At 48.7% G+C, this 14,839-nt stretch overlaps 1 protein-coding gene across 4 annotated transcripts in view; it reads right to left on the bottom strand.

The window, feature by feature from the left end:
- The window catches only part of CEP170 (centrosomal protein 170), a 171,218-nt gene that overhangs the window by 117,682 nt on the left and 38,697 nt on the right, over window positions 1-14,839 (bottom strand). For all 4 annotated transcript variants that reach the window (XM_082249128.1, XM_082249130.1, XM_082249129.1 and 1 more), the window contains exons 4-5: window positions 14,156-14,234; window positions 7,814-7,872 (exon numbers count right to left, since the gene is read on the bottom strand). In XM_082249128.1, the coding sequence (XP_082105254.1) occupies window positions 7,814-7,872; window positions 14,156-14,234 (138 nt within the window). The remainder of the gene's footprint in view (window positions 1-7,813; window positions 7,873-14,155; window positions 14,235-14,839) is intronic.

Below are 14,839 nucleotides of genomic sequence, written 5' to 3'. Positions count from 1 at the left end.
CTTGCCATCATGGAGTTAACTAATTTCGGACAAAGTGTAAATTTATTCCAGTACTCCTATTTGAACCAAATCGGTAGATCAACTTCTGTACAACCAGCCTGCCCCATATATGGATCAAAATTTGGCAAGTCCCTGATGAATCAGCCAAGATTTAACTTTATACACCAAGGTCCACTCCGCAAACATTTTAAGATATGCGGAGTACAGATAAGCTTCCATTTCTCAAGCTCAATCCATATGCTCAAAGGAGAAGTTTGTGTTTTTTGGAGTGTTTGGATTAAGAAGTATTCATCTTTAGGACATCACCCCCTTTGGAGATGAAATCTTCCTCAACTAGGCAGAACACCATTAGGACTGGGAAACAAAATAATCCTATAGCATTGCTACAGACAAAAAATTAGAGGGAAGAAATCTATATGATTCCATCTATCCACTATAGCAAAAGTTCCAAATTACTTAAGTAGTTATGCTGATTCCTTGAGTTGCAGAAACTGATATACTCAACAGTATCATAAAAAAACAGGGGAGATTTCTGTATCAGTTGTGGATATTTTTAACTGATTCATGACAAATGTTCCCCCACAGGTGGTTTAGTGAGCTTTAGATATGTGTATTTAAAGATGGTTGCCGCATATCCAGTTGACCATGTGGTTGTGGGGGGAAGTGCAACCGTTTGTTGATGACCTCACTCCCCAAAATGATCTGAGAGTGGTCAAGAGGAATGATTACATCCCGTGGGTGGTCTCTTCTATACAGGACTATAAAGAGTCCATAGCATGGGGAATAACAGAATTTTTGTAAAATCTTACCTGTAAAATTCCTTTCTCCGAGTCCTCCGACAGTCGCCGCCACCTCTAAGTCATTACTATTGGGTATTGACTTCCGCTCCGCAGGAGTAGCTAGGCATAAGACTTAGTCAAAAGAACAAAAGCATTTGCATATACACACCCATGGGGGCTGTCCCACTTAGTCAATACCCCCCTGCAATGACCACTCCCAACTCAGTTTGGTAGCATAGCAGTAAGTTTACAAGAAAAAACCCCCAAAAGAGGGGCGGGGGCGGCGACTGTCGGAGGACTCAGAGAAAGGAATTTTACAGGTAAGATTTTACAAAAATTCAGTTTTCTCTTACGTCCTCCGACAGTCGCCGCCACCTCTAAGTCATCACTATTGGGATGTCCCAAAGCAGTGTAGACATGAGGGGTGGGAGACGCAACCGTAGAAAAGGCAACGCAGTACCCACATCAGAGAAAGGAACCTTACACGCACAGTAAGAGAACCTTCTGGGCAACAGAAAAAAGCTCAACAGGAGCAACAGCCCAAGAAAGCAAATAATCCAGGGGATAAACAACCCCAAACATCAGGGACCCACAACAAAACAAGGGTCCCTCAGGACACTGCCGCACTGATAACTTTGCGGCCAAAGGAGGCATCAGCTGATGCTAGAACATCCACCTTATAGAATTTCGAAAAGGTGTGCACTGACGACCAAGTCACAGCCTTGCACACCTGGGCCACCGAGGCTCGATGCCAGTAGGCCCAGGACGCACTCAAAGATCTGGTAGAGTGCGCCTTAACAGGGAAGGGTGGAACCCGTTCCTTCAATGCATAGGCCTGTTCAATGGTCTGTCTGATCCATTTGGCAATGGTCGCTGCAGACGCAGCCATGCCCTTCCGAGGTCCCTCTGGAAGGACAAAGAGGGAATCCGTCTTCCGAAAGGACTCCGTAGACGACAGGTAAACCCTGATCGCCCTGACAACATCCAAGGAATGCAATGCAACCTCCTTGGGATGCTTAGGCTTCGTACAAAGCGAAGTCAGGACAATGTCCTCATTAAGGTGGAACTCAGAGAACACCTTAGGAAAAAAAGACGGGTGTGGACGCAAGACCACCTTATCCTTGTGAATTACCAAGTAAGTAGAGCGACAAGACAAAGCCGCCAGCTCCGATACTCTGCAAGCCGAAGTGATCGCCACTAAAAAGGCAACCTTCTTAGACAGCAGAGGCAACGAAATCTCCCGGATGTTCTCAAAGGGAGACCGCTGTAAAACAGACAGAACCAAGTTCAAGTCCCACGGAGGTAAAGGCTCCCTTCTGGGAAGAGCCAAATGTCGTACACCCTGAATGAAGGTGCGAATTAAAGAATTAGACGCCACAGGGCGTTGAAAAAGAATAGCCAGTGCAGACACCTGGCCCCTTATCGTGGCCAGCGCCAGGCGCTGGTCCACCCCCGACTGGAGGAAAGCCAAAACTCTCGACACCCGAGTACGAGCGAGGGGAGAACCCCCCGGACTCACACCAGACGAAATAGGCTTTCCAGGTACGGTAATAAATTTTACCAGAGGAGGTTTTCCTAGCCTTGATCAGGGTAGGAATGACCTCAGGGGAGAGACTCCTGTCTCTCAGGACCTGGGTCTCAACAGCCAGGCCGTTAAAGCCAGCGACTGTAAAGCAGGATGGAAGATTGGTCCCTGAGACAGTAGATCTTCCCGCATTGGCAGCCATCAAGGAGGCGGCACTGCCAGGTGAACGTCGGCGTACCAGGACCGGCGTGGCCAGTCCGGCGCTACCAGAATCACCAGATGCGGTTCCGAGGCTAACCTGCGACGGAACCTGGACAACAACTGAATCGGAAGAAAGGCATACATCAGACGATACTGATGCCAAGGGGCCACCAACACATCCGAGGCGTCTGCCAGAGGATCGCGCGTTCTTGCCACGAACCTTTCCACCTTGTGGTTTAGCCAAGACGCGAACAGATCCACGTCCGGGGATCCCTACTTAGCACAAAGCATTTGGAAGACCTCCGGGTGTAGGGACCATTCCCCCTGGTCCAGGGTCTGGCGGCTCAGATAGTCGGCCTGCCAATTCTCCACACCCGGAATGTGAACTGCTGAGATTGCCGGGACATGAGTCTCGGCCCAAGACAGAATGTCGGTCACCTCCCAGGCCGCCCGGGCACTCCTGGTGCCCCCTTGGTGGTTGATGTAAGCCACCGTGGTAGCATTGTCTGTCTGTACCCGAACCGGACGGCCTCGAAGTCGATCCGTCCACTGGAAGAGACAGCGTTTGATCGCTCTCAATTCCAATATGTTGATTGGAAGGGAGGATTCCTCCCCCGACTAAGTGCCCTGGGCAGATAGGTTGCCCAGGACTCCACCCCAGCCTGACAGGCTGGCATCCGTGGTAATCACCGTCCACAGCAACGGACGGAAGGACTTGCCATCTGACATAGCCGGGGACTGAAGCCACCACAGAAGATCCATTCTGGTTTGGCGACTCAATGAGACCCTCAGATCCAAAGACTGAGGTAGTCTGTCCCACCTGGCCAGGATCTCCGCTTGAAGAGACCGTGTGTGAAACAGGGCAAAGAGTATCGCCTCGAAGGCCGATACAATTAACCCTAGGGACCGCATGCAGGTCCTGAGTGACGAGGATGGCTTGTCCCTGAGGGACCTGATCTCGTCCTGTAAGGTCCGGAGCTTGTCCTCCGGCAAGAACACCTTTGCTTGAGCAGAGTCCAGAACCATTCCCAGATAGGGAAGACGAACCGAAGGAGACAGGGTCGACTTCTGTACGTTGCTGGTCCATCCGAATTCCTGGAGCGCCTGTACCGTGGTGGACAGATCGCGCAGTAGGTCCTGGCGGACAATCGATCTTAAGAGGAGATCGTCCAGATATCCCAAGACCGCAATGCCCTGAGCCCTCAGCAGGCCTAGAACAGGCGCCAACACCTTTGTAAAGACCCTTGGAGCCGAAGCGAGAACGAAAGGTAACGCCACAAACTGAGAGTGGTCCTCCGCTATAGCGAACCGAAGGTACCTCTGGTGACCCTCGAAAATGGGGATGTGTAGGTACGCATCCTTCAGGTCTATAGAGGCCAGGAATTCCCCTGGACTCAGGGAGGCCACCACCGAACGGAGAGATTCTATACAGAACTTTCGAACGAGCACGAAGCGGTTCAGAGCTTTCAGGTCCAGAATAGGACGCACTTTGCCCTCCTTTCTGGGCACAGTGAACAGATTGGAATAAAACCCCCGAAACCTGTCCCGATGGAGCACCGGGACAATCACCCCCTGGGCAAGGAGGTCCTGCACCGCTTGATGCAGGTCCTGCAGGCGCCCCGGGGTCAAATGAAGATTTGAGGGGAAAAATCTGTCCGCCAGCTGGGAAAGGAATTCGATCCTGTACCCCGATCGAATAATTTCCTGAACCCACCTGTCCGGAATTCGGAGCAGCCAAGGTTGGAGGAAACAGCGCAAACGTCCCCCCACCCCTGCAACGGGTGAGGGCGCCCCTTCAGGCAGAGGTGGATTGACCCGCCGAGATCAGTCGATGGTTAAGCACCACAACACTAGATAGGCGTGCAACCAAAGGGGCCTCATTTAAGGCCGCATCGCACAAATACATGACTCCTTGGTGAATTTGATCCACCATATCCAGCCTGGCAGGTGGGACAGAATCAGACACGAGGTTGCTCCTAAGCACCTTAGTCCAATCAGCCACCGCCTGAGCCACCAAAACGGATGCGAAAACAGGTTTGAGCAAGGAACCCGCCAACGTCTAGGAATGGCGGACCAGAGACTCCAACCTCCTGTCCGTGGGATCCTGAAAAACCGGGGTCTCCTCCGTAGGAATCAAGGTAGCCTTGTTCAAAACTGCCACAGTGTGATCCACCTGTGGAGGCACACACCATCGCGATTCCGTAGCCGGTGCAAAGGGATAAAGTAACTTAAACCGACTAGGTACCAGGAATGGACGTTTTAAACTGCGCCACAGTTCATTAACAGTGTAATGAAACTCAGCGGGGCAGGGAAATACCTGCGCCGACTTGCGGGTCCTATGTGTCCCAAATGATGACACAATGCCCGGAGGACTGGGCTCATCCTCCAAATGTAGAGTTTCCATAACAGAAACAATCAACTCATCCATGGTCGCGCATTCTTCAGGTGACCCCGAGGGAAAAACATCAACCCCCTCCACCTCCGACTCCCCCTTAGACCCCAGCGGGTGTAAGGATGAGCGAGACCCTGAAAAGGGCACGCCCGCCGCAGCAGCCATATCACCATCTGAATCAGAGGAGAGAGATAATCTGGGCCTCTTCCTAGCAGCACGTTCAGCCATCAGCACCTCCATTTTGGACACTAAGGACGCCACTACAGCGGCCAAATCAGGTATAACAGGGGCCACAGCAGGACTGGGGTCCCCCACCAGGGCTGGAGGAAATTTGCTACCCTGAGAATCCATTGCTTGAGGTGAAAATAACAGTGCAAGAAAAGGGTACTGTCCGTTTAAAACCGCTGCGGAGCGCGTAGCCCACTGCTATATGTACAGTGACAAAAGACCCCCAATAGGAGAAGAAAACTGAGCCAGAAATGACAAAACAGAAGGTTATGGAAGAGACAGTCTGCAGAGCCCCACAGTGTTACCACCTAGATCGCTGCTTCAGAGGAAAAGGATGTGAGGTCATGAGAGGCTGAACTATAAACTGCAAATGACCCAGGGAAAATGGCTGCCCATAGAACTGAATGGGAGACTTCGGGAAAATGGCCGCCGACATGTGCATGGAACGATCGTTCTGCCACACGCCGGATGGCGCCAAAACAGCATGTAAATCAGCCCACAGTGAAGCCAACATGCTTGCCCAAATTAAAGGTGACGGACCGCGCGGTTTTTCCCCGCTGCGGCCGCCACACACACAAAGTCTGCACCCCCTAACACACACCAAAGTGACACAGGGGAAGGGGCCCCCACACAGATACACAGCACCGCAGCGCATGTATAGAGAAGACCCCCACAGGGATCGCAATAGGGAGCCCCACACCGGCACAGACATGGGGGACACACAGCAACACAGGACTGCCACCCCAGACAGAGGCCCCACACAGAAGTACTTACCTGTACCAGATGGCGTGGGGTGCCTCTCAGAACGGAAGGCCGATGTCCTCAACTGACAGGGAATGCCGTTTGCCAAGGACATTACACTGAATATCGCAGATTTGTCCAGTGAGGTAGCCACCTCACAGCTGCATCCCTGCGGCAAGCAGGGATGGGTCGTTCTAAATGCCAGGACGAACCATGGCTGAACACTCGATGGCGGGCTGGGGGTCCATCTGACCCTCTGCCCTGGAGAACCAGGGCGGTCAGTCCGAATCCCAGCTCCGCATGAATCCATCTTCATCCGAAGAATCGACTAAAACTAAAGCTGACAAAATAAACAGCTAGTATAAGAAGAAAAAACTGACATTTTCCAAAAGAAATCAAATAAAAAGATTAGAAGGCTGAGACCGTAGCCCCAGCACAGGGAAAGCCTAACTACTCCTGACGCTAGGCGGAAAGAAAACTGAGTTGGGAGTGGTCATTACAGGGGGGTATTGACTAAGTGGGACAGCCCCCATGGGTGTGTATATGCAAATGCTTTTGACTAAGTCTTATGCCTAGCTACTCCTGCGGAGCGGAAGTCAATACCCAATAGTGATGACTTAGAGGTGGCGGCGACTGTCGGAGGACGTAAGAGAAAGTCTGTTTTTTGGAGCTGTGGAAAGGCCAAGCATGCAGCCAGGATTTCTTATTATCCTGTTCCTACAGCTATCCAGTGTAAGCTGTTGACATTCAACTATCAGAGCTAAGTATTATTTGATATTTTGGGATATTGGGAATAGGAGTGTATGTTTAAGTCGTGGTATTTTGTGTAATGTTTAGGGTAAATTTTATGTGTAAGAAGCTTTATGTATTTTGATGTCCAGTAAAGTTTTGTTTTATGCTTTTTATCAAAATGGCTCCTGGTGTGTCTGTTCATTTTAAATATTCACTAGATATTTCAGTGGCTGTCCAGTATACCTTCATTATAAATTTTGTTGTTCCCACATTTGATACAATTTCCTGAACTAAAAAAGGTACCAGAAGGAGTTGACCTCCCCAAAATGGTCATCTTCCACAGCTGATGAGTACCAAGCTTAAACATATACACCAAGATGCTCTATGGGCTAAAATATACTAGGTAACAAGAACTGCATACAGTTAACTGCAATATGTTCAGAAATACCTTATGTCCGTAAAGCATCCAACCTTTCTGCATGAGCTCATAATAAAAGGGAACTCTGGCAGTAAATGCAGGCATTTGGAGTGACCTCTGCCTGCCACAGGATGGATCATCAAAACTTAGACCAGCCATACACAGTTTAAATCTCGGCCAGTTCAGCAGAAACCAGCCAAGATGCGAACCGTAAATGGGCAGGCTGAATGTACCAAATTGATTGATCAATTTGGGTACAATTATCCTGCAGGATTCTCTTGTAATTATTGCTAGCGGCTGCTAAAGCCACTAGCAATAAACACTGTCTTCTCCCAGCGGTGACGGCTTCCCCCGCCACTCTGTGTTGATGGGGGAATCATGCAAAATTCTTTCCTGCAACGCGTGGTTGCAGGAAAAAAATTCCCACCTTGTATGGCCAGCCTTAGGAAGGGGTACAAATGTACAACTCAAACCTGCCACTGACTCTGCCCAGTAGCCTACCTCCAGAAGACCCACTGATCCATTCAAGTAATGAGGCAGAGGTTCCCCAGCACAAAATCGCAATCAAAACTTAATAAACTGGTCAGAATCCTGTTGTTCTAAAAGCAAAGAATTAAATATTTTCATTTTATAGATCCTTTGTGACTTGTGTTTCCTGTTTACAGCAGAAGGAGCCACATTTTACAGAGTGGTCTGGAAAGGGCTGTGAAAAAAGACAATGGCCTTAACATAAAATGTAAAAAAAAAAAAAAAAAAAAACATAATATTAGACATTATTAATTTATAAGGTGAATTACCTTAAGAGCTTCTTCAGGGACCTTCATTTCTCCACGTACTACAGTAAAAAGATTGGTATGTATTTTCTGCTAAGGAAATAGCCGATAATGTTTGGAAACAGTTATACACATAATAATATAACATAATAATCAGCATTGACCAACCACATTGCACAAGATACACGAATAAGGCTATAGTAAGCACTTCCTAATGAAGCCCGGTTGGTGAGTGGTGTAACGAGTAGGGGCAGGGCAGAGCCAAGTGATGTCGCTTCTGGACCGGAGGTAGATGCTGGAAGTCTGTTGTCTAATGCTGGTAAATGAGTCCGTAGGCTCATAATAATATGAGTGCATTACACTGTGGTTTAATTATCTTAATGAATAAATATAAAAAATACTACACTATTAGGGACTTCCTCTCTTTAGGAGTTGCACTGAGGGGATTCAGACTATTTAAAGATGACCCGCAGGAGCTTGAAAGAGGACCTTTCTCAACCATTACTTTATAAAAGCAGGGGATGAATGGATCCTTCAGTTTAAGAGTGCTTTGTTACCTATTTTTACAGTATATAGGTTCATGAGCCCGGTGAGCAAACATTTCTGTTGGTGGTGGAGCACTTCAGTTTATGATGTAGCACGGATTTCATCATTCATTTACAGGCAACAGAGACTCAAAACTGGAGCCCTCCTGAAAAAAACAGTACACCCTCAAAGAAGAGCAGGTCCTCTTAAACATCAGCCTGCAAAACCTTGCAGCCAAAAGGAATCATCCGCAGGTGCCAACACATCCACTTTATGAAACTTTGTAAGGGTGTGCACCGACAACCAGGTGGCCACCTTAGAAACCCGCATCACTGACATTTGAATGATGGAAGGCCCAGGAGGCATTATGCGCCCTAGTAGAGTGAGCCTTGACAGGGAAAAGGAGGAACCTTACCCCTGATGGAATAGGTCTGAACCACCATCGGTCTGATCCATCTGGAAATGGTCGCAGAGGAAGCGGACAACCCTTTGCGAGGTCCACCAGTAAGCACAAATAGAGTCTGACTTTCTGAAAGACTCCATAGCTGCCTAGTTGCCAAGACCACATCCAAGGCATGCAAGGCAATTTCCTTCCGATGTTTAGGCCTGGGACACAGGGAAGGCAACACAATGTTTTTATTCAAATAAAAGTCAGTGACCACCTTAGGAAGGCATGACGGACAGGGGCGAAGCACCATCTTATCCTTGTGAACCACCAGATAAGGTGAAAGACAGGATAACGCCGCCAGTTCAGACACCCTGTGCGCTGAGGTAATAGTCACCAAAAAGGCCACCTTCTGGGACAGCGTAAGCAGGGGAATCTCCCGAATATTTTCAAAGGGAGGCTTCTGCAGAGCTGAAAGCCCCAAATTAAGATCCCCAAGGCGGCAACGGAGCCCGCACTGGAGGAACCAAAATGTCTGACACCCTGAAGAAAAGTACACACCAGGAAGTGTGTGGCCAAAGGTCGTTGGAAAAAGACCGCCAAGGCCAATACCTGGCCCTTGATGGTACTCAAGGCCAATTTCTGTTCAACCCCCCATTGAAGGAAGGTTAAGATCTGAGCCACCGAGAAGGAGCGAGGATGAACCCCAAGCGACTCACACCACACAATGTGCGTCTTCCACGTACGATGATAGATCTTTTAGCTTTTAATAGCGTAGGAATCAATGACTCAAACCTCTATACTTCAGCACCTGGCATTCAACAGCCAAGCCGTCAAAGCCAGCGACTTTAAAGCAGGATGGAAGATCAGTCCTTGGGACAGCAGGACCCTTCCTGAGAAGAAGCTTCCAAGGAACATCGGCGACCAGCTACACCAGATCGGCGTACCAAGCCCAACGAAGCCAGTCCGGAGCCACTAAGATGACTGGAATCACTTCTGCCTCGATCCTGCGTAGGAGTCTGGGCAGAAGCTTGAGAAGACGGAAGGCGGAGATCAGGCAATACTGACACTACGAGGTCACCAGCGCATCTGTGGGGTTTGCCAGTGGATCTCTTGACCGAGCCACAAACCTCTGAACCTTTCTGTTGAGCCGAGACGCCAACAGATTAACCTCAGGGGTGCCCCACTGGAGGCACACCTGATAAAACACCTCCAGGTGAAGGGACCACTCCTCGTGTTCCAACGCCTGCCAACTGAGGTAATCCGCCTGCCAATTTTCCCCCCCGGGAATGTGTACAGCGGAGAGGGCTGGAATAAACAGTTCTGCCCACCTTGGAATGGGGGCTACCTCCAGAGCCACCAGGGCACTTCTTGTGCCCCCTTGGTGATTAACATAAGCCACAGCCGTGGCATTGCCCAACTGAATGTGCAGTGGGCATCCCTGAAGTCGAACCGTCCAATGATCCAGACACAGTCTAAACCGCTCGGAGTTCCAGGACATTGATCAGTAGTCTGGACTCTTCCAGCATCCATATTCCCTGAGCAGAATACTTGCTGAGGACGCCTCCCCAGCCGGACAGGCTGGCATCCATGGTGACCACTGTCCAATATAAGGGGAGGAAGGATTTTCCTAGCCGAAGCCACCATATCAAGGATTCCTTTGTTCCCCGACTCAGCCGTATCCGATTGTCCAGAGACTGCGGAGTCTTGTCCCATTTGGTCAGTATCTCCCTTTACAGGGAACGCGTATGGAACTGTGCAAATGGAACCACCTCGAATGCAGATACCATCAGGCCCAGCACCCGCATGCAAGTCCGGAGGGATGACCATTTGTTGGACAGCGGGAGGTGAAATGTAGTCTGCAATCTCTCTAGTTTGTCCAGAAAAACGTGCACTCTGGCTACGGCTGAGTCCAGAGTCACGCCCAAATAGTCCAACTTTCTGGACAGAACCAGGGCATACTTCTTAAAATTCAGAATCCAGCCAAACTCCCGCAGAGTTCATATTGTGATCTCCAGGTTCTCCACCAGATTAGCAGTAAACTCCGCTCGCAGAAGGAGATTGTCCAAGTAGCCCAATACCGCGATCCCCCATTGGCGTAGCAAGGCTAGCACCAAAGCCAACACTTTTGTGAAGACCAGAAGAGCAGAGGCGAGACCAGAGGGTAATGCCACAAACTGATAATGCTCCTCTCCCACAGCAAAGCAGAGAAAATGCTGGTGACTGGCACAAATTAGAATGTGAAGATAGGCCTCCTTGATATCCATAGAGGTGAGGAAATCCCCCTGACGCAGGGACTCCATTCTGAACTTCTGTCCCCGCACAAAGCATTTTAGCGCCTTGAGGTCCAGGATTGGACGCGCTTTGCCTTCCTTCCTGGAGACTGTGAACAGGTTGGAGTAAAAACCCTGAAAGCGTTCCGAAGTCGGAACCGGGACAATCACCCCTTGAAGGAAAAGGTCTTATACCGCCCCAAACAGTCCCTGTAACTGGTACGGGGACAGGCGCAGGTTGAAAAGAAAAAACCTTGCCGTGGGACAAGAGCGAAACCCGATCTTGTAGCCAGACTGAATGACTTTGTGGACCCACTTGTCTTGTACCAGGGAAGTCCACGTGTCCGGAAACCAGCGAAGACATCCCCCCACCCCCGATACGGGTGAGAGCGCACCTTGCAGAAGGAGCCTTATCTATGGGTCTGGAGAAGCCCGCTCTCGGCTTGCCAAACCAGGTTTGGAGGAGGCCCTGAAAGGCTTTAAGCCCTTGTCATTCAACCTTGAGGGATGAAAAAACTTTGAATGAGCCAAGAAGGAAGGTCCACGTCTATGACGAGGTTCCTTGCCCTTAGTAGCCTCCCGAAGAAAGGTACTCTCCCCCCTGGGAGACCATTAATAATGTCATCCAGAGTAGCTCCAAACAGGCGATCTCCTTGAAAGGAAAGATCAGTCAAGGCCTTTATTAGTCTGGAATAGCATTTGAGCCAAAAGACACGCCAAAGGACCACTGCCAAAACAGAGAGGCGAGACATCAGAGGAGCCACATCCAAAGAGGCATCACAGATAAAATGCAGCCCCTGGACCAGCTGGTCTGCTAGCTTGGCAAAGGCAGGGGGGGAGCTGTTCTCCCTCCAGGTCACGGCGTAGGAGCTTTACCCACTCATTTAGAGTTTGCGACACCAGGGCAATGGTAAATACATGTCTCATTGCCGAAACAGCTAAGGTGCACATAGTGCGGGCCAAAGCCTCCGCCTTCCAGTCAGCTGGGTCCTTAAAGGCCGGGGACTCTTCAACCAGAATCATGGTTGTCTTGTTCAATCTGGAAACTGGAGGGTCCACCACCGATGGAAAAGTCTACTTCTTAAGAAGGGACTCCTCGTAGGGGTAACACCCAGTAAAGCGCTAAGGAACCCCATAGGGACGCTTTGTTTGTCCCCACTCTTTAGCGACAATTCTGTCAAAATAGGCAGAGAAAGGAAACACCATTGCCACTCTGCATGGCAAGTGCCAAAGGGTAACTGCTCCTCCGTCGCAGCTTCAGCTGCGTCCTCCATCTTTAGGGTCCCACGCACAGATACAATCAGTGCATCCACCAGCGCCTTTTCCTGCGCAGTCACAGACATGGAGGAATCATCCTCACCATCAGAGGATTCCAGATGCGTGGTCGCAGACCCAGAAGGGTGACCCACATCCGCGGCGGCCAAATCAGATTCAGGATCTGATGAAACAGATGTTTCAGGGGGAGTCAGGGGAAGGAGGGGGGGGGGGCGCTTTTTGCTAGCCCATCGCCCGCAAGCCGCCTCCACTCGAGACACAAGAGACTCCAGAATCGCCGTCAGTGCATGGATGGTTGGTTGGGACCCGGAGAGCTCCACAGCCTCAGAGAGGGGATCAGGTGGGGAAATATGCTCCAAAGACTCAATGAGTCACTAGGGGGACTTCACAAAAAAGTGTAACACACTGCTAAGGGACAACCCCCACCTCGCTGGCCGCACCACCTGGTCACCAAGCACAAGGTACAGAGCGATCCTCAGCAGAGAGGGAGAGGACCCCACCAGACTCACCACCCACCGACATAGGCACACCATACCAGGAACCAGGTGGGCACCGCTCTAAACAGATCATTCTCTCCATCAAAATGGGGGGCTGTCGGCCAAAAGGAACGCTGCGACTGAGGCCGAGGCCGAGGCCAGGTCGTTTGCGACCTCGCGAGATGTTTAACTCGCAGGGCCAGCCCCCGTCCAGTAGGGCAATGTTGCGGCCAAACTAACACGGAGCTGAGGCTTGTGCATGCTCGCTGGCCAGACTGAGGTGACTACTGGATCTAGATTATCCAGCCGGTTGCCCAGTCCAGCAGTTGATAGTAGATCTCAAAGGAAAAATCCAGGAGGAAAAAATGTTCTATCTAAAAAATGTTGCCAGGACCAAAGATCCCAACAAGGAACTAGGTCCTTACTAATGACTAGGCAGAAAAAAAACTGAGTGACTATAGCAGGGAGAGGGAGTATATCTCCTGGGACTGCCCATGGGTGTAGCCAGAAGTTTTTTCTGCCTAGTGTCCTATACCTGTAGGGGGCAGTATAACACAATGGTCAAGAATGACAGGAGCTGTGCTCCTCAATGAACGAAAGAGAAAAGGTATTTATTATGTTTTTTTTTTTATATCTGTACAAAAATGTTTTGCATTTCATTTCAATTTAAAACTGAATGGGTTGCTTTACAAGGTGATTGTTTACAATCACTTTAATGTTGTCAATGCAACAGTCCAAAGCTGCATCAAAGTTGCAATGGAAATCAATCGCATGACTTTAGTGTCCCACAAGTGTGAAGGGAGCCTGAAAGTTTTATGTTTGTGGAAGTAAAAACATTGCTTTTCACTAGTTGAATCTGTGTAGTATATATTATATGCCATTATTGCTGCCGCTTGTTTTGTGTGTGGGTTCTAAGAAAAGGCTCCTCACAATGCTCCTTAGATTACCCATACAACATGCCTATTGTTTATCCTCAACTAGAAGTTCAACCCATTTGTTACCATGGCACAACGTTCTGTATATGAATTATTTATTTTTCAGTCTGAGTGTTAACGTTGTGTCACAGATCATTAATGTCCAAACACTCCTGAATCATAGGCCTAGACGTGAGAGATGAAATAGGATGTTAGTATGGGATTAACAATAACAGAGTATTGTGACTAGTTCATGGTGAATATAGGGCAATCTAGTGTACAATCATTTATTTTATTTTACTCACTTAGATACGGTAACACTTTTTCTTTACTACAATGTAGAGATCGATGAAACTTTTACAAAGGAATAGACTGCAGGTCTTAGACTTGAAGTAGTCTATTAAACAGAATTGATCATTTGCATCCTTTAAACATTTTTTACTGGATTTAGCGTAATGTGTTTGATTTTAGCTCGTCTAAATATATGTACATTTATCAAATATGTATCAAAAGGATATCATAGCCAAATCTCAGCTTATCTTCAAGCTTCAGGGTGATATAAGTCTGTTCAGGAATCCGGACATCATTCACAAACGTCTGCAAACAAAATAAAACATTATAATGCAAAACTTTTCAGGGAAAAAAAAGTCCACACACATGCATTGATTGGATTTTGTCTGCCAATAATGAGAGCATATATAGCCCACCACTCACCTTCCCACCCAACAGTTGCTTGCTCCAAAAATGTTTGGAAAGGATGTTTCAGGCCTACATTACCGTTATGTATGCAGTTCTGCAGCTAAAATTTCTATTCTCCCATGCAATATGAGAAAAAAACAAATCCAAAGATGATTGGGCCTTCCGTTGCTGAGGAGGAGTTTCAACCATATGATCCACAGGTTTATGGGCACCTTGATTCAACCAAATCACAGTACACACAATACTGAAAATTTATCATAGAAGTCACATTAATTGCAGCCATTAATCTTTCAAAACTCACTAAACATCCTGGGTCTCCAAACTTTTCTAAACAAAGGGCTAGTTTATTGTCCTTCAGATTTTAGGGGGACTAGAGTCAGTGGGAGAAGAAAATACCACATCTGCAATGAGAGTAAACAATGCCTGACTGGGTGGTCCATGGGAGAAACCGTTTCCCATTATTTGTATCGGTGGGAGGAATAATGCCCCACTGTTGGATGTGT

This window comes from Pelophylax lessonae (assembly GCF_965119305.1).
Source record: "Pelophylax lessonae genome assembly, chromosome: 3".
NCBI lineage: Eukaryota > Metazoa > Chordata > Amphibia > Anura > Ranidae > Pelophylax > Pelophylax lessonae.
Note: the sequence above shows the minus strand (reverse complement) of the source record. Positions and strands in the feature narration are given on the sequence as shown.